The following is a 14,592-nucleotide window of genomic DNA, read 5'->3' on the forward strand; positions in this document are numbered from 1 at the left end:
TCTTTCTTTCTTTCTTTCTTTCTTTCTTTCTTTTTCTTTCTTTCTTTCTTTCTTTCTTTCTTTCTTTCTTTCTTTCTTTCTTTCTTTCTTTCTTCCTTCCTTTCTTTCCTTTTCTTTCTTTCTTTCTTTCTCTCTCTTTCTTTCACTCTTTCTTTCTTTCTTTCTTTCTTTCTTCCTTTCTTTCATTCCTTCTTTCTTATTAATTTTCAAAACCAGTACACACACAGTTGGTTCTTTTGTGGGACAGCATACATTTCTCGCAAAACTGATGAAAAAATTTTCATTGCACGCGAAGGTGAGTTGCACAGAAACGGTTCTCAACAAATTTCACGATTTTAGTACAAATAGTTGAAAAGTGTAAAGTACTTGTCTGTTGGCACTAACGCTCTGGCCGGCCACTTGGCCCACTTTGCAGCGAACGAGTGAATTCATTGCGCACAGAGAACGGGACGAAAGGCGCACACAGTCCGGGCCTTTCGTCCCGTTCTCAGTAAATTCCCTTGTGCACTCAACGGAGATAAAGAAAACGGGACGTCCCATTGACCTACATGGGTTTCCTTTCTCCTAACCGCTTCACCAACTTGTTCGCTCGTTGCTCAACTATTTCGCACTCTTCTCCCGTCTTGGAACAGCAACGGCGCCGACGCCTTCGTCCAACTCGCGAAAAAAAGAAAAAAAAATGTTGCGGCGCTGCCCCGCGACCAAGTCGCCTTGTATCATTCAAAGCGACATGTCTTCCCATTCCTTAGTAAATTCCAGGTGATCGGCTGAAGTGACTGCGCCAAAATAATTTTCTTTTCGCTGCAAACTTCTTCTGCCAACGGTACCGTCCGCACAATTAAGGTTTCGACCGTCCGTTCTCCAGTGTTCAAATCGCGCGGCCGACAACCCTTTTGTTCGAGGCTTGCAATCCAAAGGCGGCCCTCGTCCGTGAAGCAGTGCAACTGAAACAGCCAGCCTGCGCCTGCACACGTGCTGCGGCTGTCGATGCACTTCGCATGTTTATGGAGATTATTTTTTCCGCCTCCCATTGCTGTTGCTGCAACCGACAACAACACAGTGGTAGCCGGACGTTCGTAAGCCTCGATTCGTGGCGATATCTAGACACAAAACGCTTCGCAGCTCGGCAAAAGACTGCGCAGCACGTGCGTATTTTGCGTACCATGCCTCGGTGCCCCTGCCGAGTTCGAGGCTGTAGTTCCACCCTCGCCTAGCTTACTTAGAGCATTCGACATCGATACCAGTGCCTTTAACTTTTTGTGCCCACGTGAAAAATGCTGCACGCGACAACCAAGAATGAACATTTGAGATCATAACGGCTCACAATGCATGCGCATTGCATTCAAAAATACGCTCCAGCAAGACTTTCGTTTCAGCCAGTAGGTGGAAATGAAACAAAGCTGGTGAAATGCCACGGTGCGAGAAACGAGTACGAAAACGCACAGTAGACAAGACGATCGCAAACTGCTAATCAAGTTGCTTTTTTTTCCTTGAAAAAACCGCTTATGATCTCACAGGAGTACAAACTCCAAAAAATCAATCTGTTCATAAGTTTATAACAGCGACGGTTTGCTCACGCAGGTGGGGTCCGTTCGCTTCATGAAATATGCTTTTCTCTTTCAGCCTATGTTCTGCTCAAGTGGTGAACATAGTTTTCTATTCTTGAACATGTCTTTCTGTTCTTCACCTGCGCCATATGCTGTCTCGCCCTACGGCTGGCCTTGTGCATCCGATGCAGCAGCTGAGAGGGATGACTTAAACAGTATCAGCTGCGCACTCTCTAAACACAGTTGCACGCTTCTGTGACATTCCTTTCTTTGTTTCATGCTAATTCCTCACATCCATCGTCTGTCACACAGTATCAAGCAGGTGGCTAACCGCTACAGGCTTAACGTTGTTCAATACGCATTTTGCAAGTTGCCGCACATTTGCAAACTAAGCAAAGAAAGTAATGCCATATAACAGAGCCGGAAACATGAAAATGCGTCAGCAAAGTGCAGCGCTGATATTTATCGCGTCATTCGTCTCACCTGCGGCCTTTAATACGTGGGGCGTAAACTGGGCATAAGACGCAGGTGAAGAGCGGTTATGGTAGGCACATTGCAACAGTTGTAAATGCTCTCCTGTTTATTGCAAAAAAAAATGAAAACTACATTCGATGGTCGGCCAAAACACAGACTGGAGAGAGAAACAATGGAAACATGTTTCATCCAGAAAACGCCGCCGTGAGCATGCTGTCGCTGTTACTAACTGAATGAAAATATTCATTTCTTGAGCGGTTCGCCCCCTGCGCCCGTTTCCATCTTTTTGCTCCTTCTTCTTGGTATGTGTGAGCTTTCTTTGAGTCTGCCGCTGTGTGGTCGTAAGCGGTTTTTAAAAGAAAAAAAATGTAACTCAGTTGGCACAGTTGGCGCGCGTCCTCTCACGCCGCTGCATTTCATCAGCAACGTTGCATTTAACTGCGGAACTTTTCGCCGTACCCTTCTATCATTACGAAACTTAAACTGGTACAGGCGGAATCAACCTTGCACCAACTGCGCTCCTTTCGTGCTTCCCTTCCACTTACCCAGAATGGCCAGTGTACCGTACAACTACATTGGAAACGGTAAACGGGTCGCATCCAAGGTGGCATCGATGAAAAGAAGCAAAATCACTTAACTTTTGTGCTATAGATAAAATGTTTACAAAGGCACAGTGCCCGCTGTCACCACTTCAGTTGCTCCATGCAGTGGCCAGAACATGCACACAGTTTCGGCTCTGAGGTAACCTTTATTGCGCATACCCAGCCAGATTCAGCAGCGCAGCAAACTGACCTCAGTTCCGGAGATAATGCCATCCCTGTTGTAGTAGCAATAGGTTTTCGTCATGTTCTTCCTCTCCCTGCACGAAAAGAGGGAATAAGAATGCACGAAAAGGAAGTATATTTATCGAAACACGATTTCACTGAAGAATAAATTGTTAAAGCGATAGTCGGAAAGACAGCAAGTTCCTTGCGCTGTAGCGTACTCCGAAAATGGGCGCTGCGAAGAAGCCCACTCATTTAGAAATGCAATTAAACTCTGCCATAAGGAAGTTGACGTTGAGATTTCGCCGCTCTATGCGTGCACATAACCATGACTGGGGTATGGGTATGGTGTCTTAGGTATGGTGCATGGGTATTCCCTCGAATCTGCGGAGTGTGCATGAGCGCCTAGCATGCATATGAGAGCCACCGCTGTCCTCGGCAGTGGCCTCTGGACTCATTGTCAATAAAACCGGCCCAACAAACAATGAAGGGCGTCTTAATCTCTCCCGTCTGGCCCAGACGAAGACAAGCACCCTGAGGCTTTCCCTCCCTTGTTCACTTTGCGACTGAAAGGGAAGGAAGGTGCTCAACCCGAACAGGTAGTAGATCTCTCCCTTAAGGGTAAGTCCAGAGAAGCTTCCGTCTGAAAATACGACTAATCCGCGCAAGGCGTGTGATCCAGACCAGCTCCTATGTCGTCGGTCTGTCATATTTATTGGCGGCCAACTTTTATGTTATTCGACGAGTTTCCGCTCCAAGGCTTTGGAAATTTGTTCAGTTCTTTGTATCAACAGTTTGGTTACGTCCAACTTGATACCAAGTGCTCGCTGATTGCTACCAAGGTTCACGCGCCATGTTGCCAGCGCGTGCCCGAAAAGCATGAAAGGACTGGCAACGTTAGCGACGTGCACTTGCTTTCAACCGTTCGGAAGACAAAGTTTTTGATCTGCCGGCTGCGTAAACAACAGAAACGGATTTAGACCATTTCTTGGAATTTTCCACGTTAAACACGGCGCGGAGTTGTTCCGATGACAGCGTCTGCGGTGCTGCCACTTAGAGGCTCAAGAGTCAATACAGCGGCGCCACGATCCGATAAACAGGGAAGCCCGTGAAGCGACCGTCCATCAGACTCGTAACTGTAAAGAGGAAACGAACGTTTGGTGCACTCACTGCGTCCTCAGGGGCTCGTTCATGGGCATAATCTCGACGTATCGCAGCAGCATGTTCTTGCGAAAGAGGAAGAAGCGGCTACTCGTGTATTTAAAGGACACCTGCCGCAGTTGGCCGATGTACGTATCTGCCTTCACGACGAAGTTGTTCCTCACTGCTCCGAACAGTCTCAGGGGCCTGTACACGTTCAGAGAAGAACAGCTGAAATCAGAAAGGAAGGCCAGCTAAAGGCAGCCATTTGTCTCAACGCAGAGACAAAAGTACAGCGTTTCACGAACGTTCCCACAGCACCTCTCCCAGGTGACCAGCAATAGTCGCCTAGCTTTCCCGACGGGCTCAAATATTTAGCAATCTAAGTACTTAAGCTAGTGAGAACACATCTAACGCAGGCATGGTAGGTGCTTCTACTGCCTGTACCTAGGTGCGGCCGAAAGCTGTCTGGCCACGAATGTATTACACTGAAACCAGAGGAGAGGTGCGAGGATGTGTTAGGAAATTTGCGTCTTCGCGAGTGATGTGCGGGTGAACCGCATTCTCCATGAAAAGTTAGGACAGTAAGCTTCAATATCCTTAAAGAGTGCCTCGAATCTAGACGTGAAAAGAGAGTTGGTCGCGAGTCTAAGGATAAACGGTCATGGAGGCCAGGTAATTAAAGCCATGAGAAAGTTGTGCTGCAAGAGCACAGAAATTTCATCGGAAGGCCGGCTTACCGCCAGTCCCGTTTCTGGTGCACAGGATAGTGCAAAGAAGCCGGGGCGAATTTTTTTCCCCTCTAATCTCGTTTAGCGCTCATCCAGCAAGTTCGTACGGTAGCCCTGGAATAAGGGCTCCACCCACCTGACCTCAAGCAAATCTTCAATATAGTCGAATAAAGTTTTCCTCCTCCTTCGACATAACTTAAGACCCTTTCAACTCATAAGACGCCAAAAGTGCCTGCATCCCGTAAACAGCCCCAACGCAAGTCTTAAAAACCATTCCATTCACTTGTGAAGAGACTGGTAGTTTTGAGGAGGCAGCATGAATGCGCCAAATAATCCTAAAAGCATTCGCAGTCTCGAAACAGCGATAAGAAATAGAATGGTACGGCTATTAAAAAGCCTAACAATCCCTAACTGGCTTAATGGTCTGTCTGGCTAGCCGGGGAATAAAAAAAAATAATCCCCACTAAAGCAGGCAACCGCCAACTTCTTGCACTGTGCACCGCTCCTTTCAAACAAGTTTACGCAACATCGTCACTGGGGTAAACTGTGCATTCTTAAGAGTGCTTTAATGCGTCTACAACGTTTACTCATACACCTCTCCAAAAATGGAGGATGTCACAGCGCGTGGGTGCAACTGCCAACTTCATATCCAAAATGGATGCGAGGTTGCCTGTTACATCTGAACAATGTTTGCAAGAATTACCCTTTTAACGACTGCTTTGCAGTAACGCAGGCCCCGATTACCTTACAGTTGCTCAAGCACTCATTGCTTGATTTTAAAGGCCCTTGTCATTTTTGTGGTTCCACCACTCGGCACAGAAAAAACTAACAGCACCGATTCAGTATAGAACTGTTTCGACAACCAGTGACAACAGGAATAAAAAAATGGAATCATGCTGTCCCTACATTCTAGAGCGGGAGGTCTCAGGTCAGTACTGGTGGGGCTCCGAGACACCCCTGACTTTAAGCACTGTTTGTTGCTGCACTGCATAGCAAACAATGTGAGAACCAATGAGATAATGATACCAAGGGAAGGGAAACCTCGAGTCGTGCACTCCTTCCCTTGGTGTCAGCCTACACGACACCTCGCATTAGGAACAAGGCAGAGGATGCTCCGCATGGGGTTTGCACGTGATCCCTCCATCCTGATCGGGAGGGGAGCGCTTTAGTGGTTGACACGTCAGCTGTTCTTATAGTGCGTGCGTACTGTGATTTCCAGCAGCAGCAGCAACGTCGTTGCCGCCCATGGTATACGTACTTTTCGTTTACCTTGATGGTGGCTTTTCCTCTGTCCCCTTCCAAGATGAGCACAAAGTATCCCGTGGCGAATTTTTGTTCCGTCCTCCAGAGCACGATGTTCACGAGGAAGGGAAACGCTGAAGGGAAGCGACGCACGTGCGTCATTAAACGGAGGCAAAAAACAGCTGCAAAATCATCGGGGAAACTGCCTGGATAGCGCAGCATGCAGTGCACCTCACCCCGTCACGTACTTTCACAGTTGTTTATATAAGCCGAAGCTGAGTTTACAAGTCGCTCTCCAACTCGCCCCCGTTTCCCTGAACAGCTTACGCAGAGCTCGTGCAGGGTGGAGTAGTGAGCACCTTTAGCCGTGCCACCCCGCACACGGCGGAGCGCAATTACCGCAGAATGGCGCCGTGGCCATGGTGTGCAGGTACATGCGGACGGACGTGTTGTCGGCAGGCCTCCACCGGTCGGCGCGCAGGCCCATGCGGGCGCAGAGGCGCCCGTTGCGGCCGCAGTCGGCGCAGCGGCCCTTGCCGAAGGAGTCGTACGAGGGGCAGGCGAACGCCAGGGAGGTGCAGTGCTGCTCCGTGATGCTGTCCAGGAAGTACTGGACGGCACGCTCGTGATTGCACACCACCGAGCGGGCGGCTGCGGCGGCAGCAGCGCTCATTGGCGCTCATTCGGCGGCAGACGGCATGTGAAATACAGCGGCACTGTAAGACGCATTACCACCTAAAGAGTTCTTTAATCGTGTGCCATTCGCGAAACTCCGCTCAACTTTCGAAGCAAATTGATGTATAAGCCACTTTGTGCAGCCCTTCAGCTCCCCTGTTCTGCAATTTTTAGAATTGAGCTAGAAGAGCACTTTTTTCAGCGTAGCATGGTCAGCAGAGTAACGCATCAGACAGAAGCTAGGACATGCTAACTAGTAGGCTGGTTAACTTGGTTAGTAAACTTTTCAACTATTGTCATTAGTCTCCTTATTTATAGAGAGGCGTGTACTGCACCGTGAGTAATATCCACATAAGTTTTTACAAGTTCAAAAACGCAGTTACCGTCGGCGCTGACGCTCCACAAATTCTGGCTACATGGCGCCCAAATACACGCGCTTTAGAGAATATTGCAGGCAAAGCAACCCCTCCAGAGAACATAGCTCGTCAAAATTGCCAAAATTTGCTGGACCACAGCACCGAGAGTAACTGTACTTTCGAAACAATAAAAACTCATATGGATATTACTTACGGCGGGCCACAAAATTCTCAATAAATAATGAAACTAAAACTAAAAGTAACAGTTAAAAAGTTAATCAGCTTAATATTAATCAGCCTACTAGTTAGCACGTCTTAGATATATTGTGATGCGCTACACCACTGGCAATGCTATGCCAAAAAAAAAAATCGGTCTTCCAACTAAAAAATCCTGTTCTTAAAAATTGCAGAACATCTCAAGTGAAGCACCTGGCACAATTCATTTGACTTCCTGCAGGTGACGTAACAGCAGACAGAGCTCACATTTTACACTAATAAAGTAACGTGCTCATTTTTCATTTCTTTTTTTCTCGCGATATGCGGGACATGTGGTATTTTCTCTGACTGGCTATTCCGAAAAAACCATACTTTTTTTCTTTGTTACATCAGGGTGCTCTAACTCTAAATCCAGGAACGGCATTTCGATAACGGTTCTCATACCACTCCTGGAGCAGTGGCGCCGCGGTTAAGCGATGCGCCGCAGCCCTGCGATGTCTCGGCGGTGGCAGCAAAATCTCGCGACAAGTCATTAATTTAACCACCACCTCCCACGGTGGGAAGTTTGCTCGCAATCCGGTGGGCAGGTAGTGACGACGCCACGACATCACGTGGCCTAGTTGGCCCACCTGCTCCCTAGGCTGCTAATCTGGGGATTTTTCGTGGATTTTTCGCTCAGTCAATGACGAGGGGGTCGGTTTTACAGCGACAGCTGCTATAGGCACCCGTCCCTGGCTTTCTCGTCGGCGTAACCGGTCAACCTGGGTCGCATAAGCCTACGGGTGGCTCTGTTTGTAACAGCCGCCTGCCAGTGCAGGGGTGCATCACGTGACCACTACACCAGTGGTAGCGCGACCCTAAACGCCTAAACAGCTATCGCTGAATCTCGGGTTAGACAGTCGTAACCGTCGTGTGAGCTTTTCCTGCGACATGAGCACGTTAAAAAGGAGCAAATTGCGTTAACAAAGAGAGACCCCACGTAGCATTCTAACCGCGGTAGCGGTCCTACTTCGACGAGTGCGAATTGTCAAAGCGCTCTCATATACGTCAGAATCCAGATCCACGAACTCGAGACCGCGTGTGGTTGCAATTAAGCATAACTGGTCACCGTCCACAATGCCCTTGGTCAAGAAGGCGAGGATCCGCGAGCCCTTGGAGCATCCGGGCATCTTCAGGCCGCCATTGGGGTAGAAGTCCACGTGCCCAACCGCCTGGTGCATCCCCAACCCTTCGGCCTTGTCTGGGAGGAGGAAAGAAAAGAATAAAATGCGAGGCTTTGTCAGGGGATGCTGTTCGTATGGGCCAGCAGGTCGAAAGAGGAGCTTTCATGTTACACCGTCTACATTTAGCCGACACGGGTACTCACATAGGGCCGCGAAAGCCTATTTACGGCTGCCGGGGCAGTCAGCAGAGCAGCCGACAGTCCGAAAAAAGCGCATACCGCCAATGCCCATGGTGTCGAGAGCCATCTTTCTTGACTCGTAGCCATTTCCCGCCTTTGCAGCGCACACCCGTGTACGGGACGAACGGTGGACCGACGGGGCATCGAGCCGCGAAGCTCGTGCTTTCAATTGTTCCGTTTAACATCTGGACAATAGGTTCGACAAGAGCACGGTCTCCAATGTTGTCGACAATTTTTCAGCCCTGCTAAGCAAGCAATATCCATCAACTTACCAGGCCACCGAATTCTAGACGGTTGTAGAGATCTTAGCCACCGTTTGGAATATGCATGCGTGTGAATTGCGACAAAAAAAAGTTATAGTTTTTGGACCTACATCTACCCTTGGTACAAGACAGAGTCTGTTGGATGTACAAACCTCGAAGGCAAAAAGCTTTTTTCCTACCAGTCAGCTCGCGCCAAGACAATGAAACGGGCAACAGCCACATCAGGATTAGAATCGACAATAAAGAAATCGGGTGAGCATTACATGCAAGAAAGCTTCCAACTGCAAGTCGCACGGTTGCAACAGGCAGGTTTTCCGCACCCTGCATCACAAGTCAAAGGCGAACGACACCAGTGAAAGTAACCGGAGAATGAGAACAGCAGTCGCCCTGTGCTCCCATCGGGTAGCGCACAATATGAAGAAGGTTACGAATAAGTTGTTTTCAGCCCCTTGTCAGCTGGCTACATAGCGTTTTATAGGATTAATAACGAAAAAAACAAAAGAGCAATCTTGTGGCGCAATGTATGTCCCCATGTTTGTCAGGCGTAGGAAGTGGGCTATATGCCAGATTCCGCCCACATGCGGTGAAGTTTACACCGGACAGATAGGAAGGTGTTTGAACGAACGCTTGACGGCGCCCACTTGAAAAATGCGTTGGATCTAACCTAGCGCATTTTTCAAGTTCCCGGGTTCGAACCCGACCGCGGCGGCTGCGTTTTTATGGAGGAAAAACGCTAAGGCGCCCGTGTGCTGTGCGATGTCAGTGCACGTTAAAGATCCCCAGGTGGTCGAAATTATTCCGGAGCCCTCCACTACGGCACCTCTCTCTTCCTTTCTTCTTTCACTCCCTCCTTTACCCATCCCTTACGGCGCGGTTCAGGTGTCCAACTATATATGAGACAGATACTGCGCCATTTCCTTTCCCCCAAAAAAACCGATTATAATTATTATATATAACCTAGCGTTTCACTGCAAAGATTGAAAATACATGCCTCGCTTACTTGAAACTGTGGTTCCATATAAGTTGAGGCAGCGTAGCATGATAGTGAGGTTGCCTTTTTAGAAGAACATTGTTAAATCTTAGATGTTGACCACGCACGCCTGATTCATTGAAAGTCAAGCGTTATTGTTTTCATTGTTAAGATGGATGCAGTTTTAGCTACACGTTGTCACATTCATTCGGTGCATATTTTTCCAGCATTCATTTTGTCAGATTTTATCGGTTTTACCCATGTCATCTTGTTATGGATGTATTTTATCGATTTTATGGCTCTTCACACCATGTGACATTAACTGTTATATAGTCGTCCAGTGTATATTATTTTTCCTACCATCCCTTTTGAAGTTTCATCTGCTCTTAGCCTTATCGCCATGTTATGTCTTTTATCGCTTTATGGTCCTTTACACTATGTGACGTTGACTGCATCTGATTATCTCCTCCGCTGTTTTCCTATCGCTCAATAAAAGTAAGTTGCAGTTGAGCGCTCTTTCCTGACCAATCTCCGTTTTCTTTACAAGTTTATTTGGCAATACATTGGCACTGCCTGCGAGGCAGGACTAAATATGGGGAGAAAATGTGTCCTGACCGGGTCCTGCATTGGCGCTGCTTTACTGGCGGCCAACGCCCGTGTGTGCCGACTTCTCAAGCTTGACAGACGCGACGATCTGGAATTCGCAGCGTGGTACGGGCATCCTGCGTTGAAAAACTGAGGAGAGCCGAATTGGATTGATGCGGATGGAATGCCTTTTCTGCCTTCTCTTCGTCCTGTGTGCTGGCGTTCCGCAGCCTGGAGCGCAAGCTGCACCCCTACGACCGCCACTTGTAACTTCACTATAGGCCACTATCACTACACTGAAGTCTCCGGTGTTACAGCAGGTAGAGAGGTGACAGGAGAGTGGGAATGCTCCGAATGCTCGCACATTGAAACACTTCAAGCAGGTCTAACAAGAATAAAAGCGCAACAACACGACACAAAGAAGGAGGAAACCGACAGGACAGACGCTAACTTGCAACACTTTACTGTCTTCATAAACCGCCGCGTATATATCAACCACAGGGGGGGGGGGGGGGGGGGGGGGTGGGGGGTAAAGACAGGACAGATAGGGGGGAACACAGTTGAAAGCACACGTGCGTAGAAAACTCGAATATGGCACAACAAGAACAGGTGATTCCGCAGATACTATGCCATATCTAAAAACTGACATTCTTTTTTATACATCACGATCGACGGGGTGCTAACACATGCACTCCCACTCTTACATATTCTGTGCGCTTCTATCAATTCGCGTGCGATCGTGTCTTTACTTTTGCAGATTGCACTTGTTTGCAGAAGTTTTGCTCCACATGCCTTCTTTCTTCCTTCTTCTTCTTTCCAGCAATCCTTACAGTGAATCGGTAGATTTGACCCGGTCCCATTCTTTAATGACAGACTGTGTTCTTTCAACTGTGTTCCCCCCTATCTGTATTTACCCCCCCCCCCCCCCCCCCCCCCCCCCCCCCCCCCCCCCCCCCCCCCCTGTGGTTGATATATACGCGGCGGTTTATGAAGACAGTAAAGTGTTGCAAGTTAGCGCCTGTCCTGTCGGTTTCCTCCTTCTTTGTGTCGTGTTGTTGCGCTTTTATTCTTGTTAGCTATGAACCAACATGCCCCGGAGAGTGTTTTACTCAAGCAGGTCTACCTACTAGAAAGACGCATGTCACTGCGCAGACGTCGCTACTTACATATGTCGAACACCGATCCTCCGTCGGTGTGCACAACGTCGACCAGCGAAGCATCGGTAGGGTCAAGTCGTACTTCCTTCGGCATGTGCTGGAAGTAGGGATCGGCAGGATCCAGGCCTGAGGGACGCCCAGAAACCGAAACGCAGGGTCTTTGCAGTTTGAAGCACACTCGATCTCGCTGCTGAACTGTGCTCCATTTCGCAAAGCGAGATTCTTTGCAATTTTTAAAAAATGCCAACAGAGGCAATAAAAGAAGCTCACCTGTGATACGGCCGAGCCTTGGAAGCTTTTCCCCAGCGTAACCGGCCACGTGGGAGCCTAAGCTGTGACCCAGGATGTGGAATGTCTCCTGCTTCGCGCCGAACGCTTTCTGCGTAGATAACAGAAATTTTAAAAAGTAAGGAAGTAGGCCCGAGCCGGTGTCAGCGATAGCTGCCAGCAACACGTGTTGGACATCGCTATCGCTGCTTCCGCGTAGTTTTTTTAAGACCAGTGGCGGATTGCCTGAACGATGGCGTCAAGGCACTCCTACTGAAGTCACCAGCGACAAGTTCGGCGCGGAAAGTGCGTGCTATTTTTGTTTGCCGTTTGTGAGGTGCTTCCCACAACATCCAAGAGTGAATGTGCCAGTAACCGTGCGTTGCGAGCACTGCATTTGACCACCAATACCTTGCAAGCTATTTTAAAGAATTGTTCTTGCCAGTTGTTTCTCGGATGCGTCTGCGATACTTGGTGATTCTGACGCTCACTTCTCCGCTCGTGCATACTTGCTTCAAAGACGCAATGACTTGGCCTTCGCTTGCTGTGCCGTGCTTACCTCGAGCTTGCCGATCAGCAGTGCTATCTCGGCTCCAACCAGGCGGGCGTTGGCTGTGGCCTGTGTGTAGGGGAGGGAGTTCCCTCCTTGCCAGTCGACTAGGATGACGTTGTAGTCTCCCACCATGAGAAAGGCCTTCTTCATTTCCTACGGACGAATCGTGGATCGTGAAGGATCGCGCGGCAGAGAGGATCAGTTCCTGGTATTTATTCAGTGCGTGCTTTATTTGTGCATAAGGGCACTTTGGAGGGCTCTACAGACATTTCTAATGGGAACAAGAAACTCGCACCATCCTCTGGTGTGTGCCTAATTGCGGCATCCTGGATAAAATAGCCTGTAGGTACTCTGGCCTGGCTAGGGTCAATCGCGTAGCCAGGACTGAAGCCGGACACCAGCTGCTCTAGCTGCCCATGACAGCCCCTGCACTGCGATACCCAGTTCCCTCCGAGGCCTCAGCGCTGAACACATGTAGAAAGGACTACTAGCGGAGCTTCTGCCGTAGCTTATTCTAGCTCGGCTGATGCGGCATCCTGAGATGTGCCTGTCCGGCAGAGAACTGTCCCCAGCTTCACTGCAAGGATGTCATTAGATCTCCACTATGCACGGTCCAACTGCAATTTGGGCGATCCGGAAGCTTTTCCAAAACGACAGTCCAACTTAACTCCGGCAGTTAATGTCTGACACGACAGCGTCTGCACTTGGCGCCATGTCGCTTGTCACCACTACGGCCTTAAAGAATAAACTACAACTTGATGGCCAGAAGGTCGAGCACAAAAAGATCATAATGAGGCAGCAGACACCTCAAGTCGGCGTCAAATGGCATCCCAGTAGCCCTTCCCTGAGCGACCGCCTCCTTCTTACCGTCATCCACGAGGCGAAGAATATCGTGTCCAGCCAGCCATGGACAAGCATCTTGGTCGGCCAGCTGGAATTGAAGGTAGTCTTGGCGACCTCCTCTGGAGTCGAGGACCACTTGAGAACATCTCCGCGCTTGGGGTTGGCACGCGAGTACACCAGGAACCTGGTGTCGATGTGCTCCCGCTCTTCGGGAAAGAAATTGATGGGCCGATAGATCTCGTGGAAGAATGGGCCATTCGTGCTGAAGCACCCGAGTTCCTTGAAGCACCTCTCGTTCTCTGAAGCTGTTGAACACACGGCCAATCGTCACACCCTGTACTAAAGTCGATCAAGGGGCTACGAGGGAACGGTTGTTTGTATATAGCGCGCCTGACACGGCGATATCTTACAACGGCCGCACGTCGCAACTAATACTCGCATCACACGTACGCGAGAACCGTCTATAGCCGCCAGAGAGGCGACGCATTTCTCTAAATTCTTGCCGATTCATTTGTTTTTCACCCATTTTTCTTCCCAACGAGATTAATTTCACGGCAGTTTTGAATATTGGTTACACCACCGAGCAGTATTTGTTTTTGTGGGACACGTCCACGAACCAGTCATAAAAACAAAAAAAGGGGGGGGGGGGGGGGGACACGGCATGGTGGATCACTGGCGCAGTATCGCGAGTTCCCTGCCCTGTATCGCTCCCAGACGCAAAACGCGCCGAGAGGAGCACTGAACAAGGGGCGTATTTCCAAGGAACTTCTGGTGCTCCTTACAGAAAAGTACGCGAGTCGGCTGGTGGGCCGACTTCAAAGTTGATTCATTTCGGACACCGTCGGTCGTTATTGTCAAGACATCGTAAAACCACCAGCAAAATGAAACGGAACACTTAGTTCACAGTAAGGGAATAAATGTGTTGCTTCAGCATCTAACTTGAAGAGGCATTAAAGGTATCGTGCGTCCAGAAAAAAAAAACTTAGAAAACAAAATAAAATACAGATATCACGGCGTTCAGTAGCATTTGATAAGTGTTCTCTTTATACACCGCTTCGAACTGTCCGACTTGTAAAGTAAACGCAGTGTACTCACTGACGTGTTCCGATGACGTAGCAGTCCAGAACAGCGTCAGAACCAGGGTTCGAAGGCGGATTCTCATGACTGCGGCACCGCTACTTCGAAGACACGCATAGAGACGCCGAAATGCACGGCATCCTGTGTCAGCGCACGATGCTTTGTAACGCAGAGAGAAATATTCACATGCATTGGGCGCGTACGCAACTTATGATCTTCATTGTCTGGACTAATAGGGCAATTTTCGCATAGCTTGTTCGCTCTTCCAAGCGTCAGCGCCGGATAAAACTTTTAAAAACAAAATGACAAAAGCAATCGTCCTCTACGAGG

The 14,592-nt window shown here is 48.9% G+C and overlaps 1 protein-coding gene across 2 annotated transcripts; it reads right to left on the reverse strand.

Annotated features, from left to right (window-relative positions):
- Nucleotides 1–2,786: 2,786 nt before the first annotated feature.
- On the reverse strand, nucleotides 2,787–14,592 carry LOC144109456 (pancreatic triacylglycerol lipase-like). Of its 2 annotated transcripts, none has more exons than XM_077642255.1 (10): nucleotides 14,281–14,592; nucleotides 13,210–13,490; nucleotides 12,349–12,495; nucleotides 11,793–11,901; nucleotides 11,532–11,648; nucleotides 8,254–8,385; nucleotides 6,298–6,549; nucleotides 5,915–6,032; nucleotides 3,956–4,156; nucleotides 2,787–2,880 (listed from the first exon to the last, which is right to left on the reverse strand). In XM_077642255.1, the coding sequence occupies exons 1-10, from the start codon at nucleotides 14,345–14,347 to the stop codon at nucleotides 2,793–2,795; spliced, it is 1,512 nt and encodes a 503-aa protein (XP_077498381.1). In that variant the 5' UTR covers nucleotides 14,348–14,592; the 3' UTR covers nucleotides 2,787–2,792. The 2 variants fall into 2 exon arrangements, with proteins under 2 accessions (XP_077498381.1, XP_077498382.1); XM_077642256.1 differs by having other exon boundaries at nucleotides 3,956–4,132; nucleotides 14,281–14,590.

This window comes from Amblyomma americanum, chromosome 11 (assembly GCF_052857255.1).
Source record: "Amblyomma americanum isolate KBUSLIRL-KWMA chromosome 11, ASM5285725v1, whole genome shotgun sequence".
Taxonomy (NCBI): domain Eukaryota; kingdom Metazoa; phylum Arthropoda; class Arachnida; order Ixodida; family Ixodidae; genus Amblyomma; species Amblyomma americanum.

Excerpts from the sequence above, each read along its gene's own strand:
- LOC144109456 (XM_077642255.1), bottom strand. The coding sequence starts at position 14,347 with ATGAGAATCCGCCTTCGAACCCTGGTTCTGACGCTGTTCTGGACTGCT. Across the intron at positions 13,491-14,280 it reads TACGTCATCGGAACACGTCA|CTTCAGAGAACGAGAGGTGC; the intron begins GTGAGTACACTG and ends TGTGTTCAACAG. Across the intron at positions 2,881-3,955 it reads AACGAGCCCCTGAGGACGCA|GGAGAGGAAGAACATGACGA; the intron begins GTGAGTGCACCA and ends CTTTTCGTGCAG.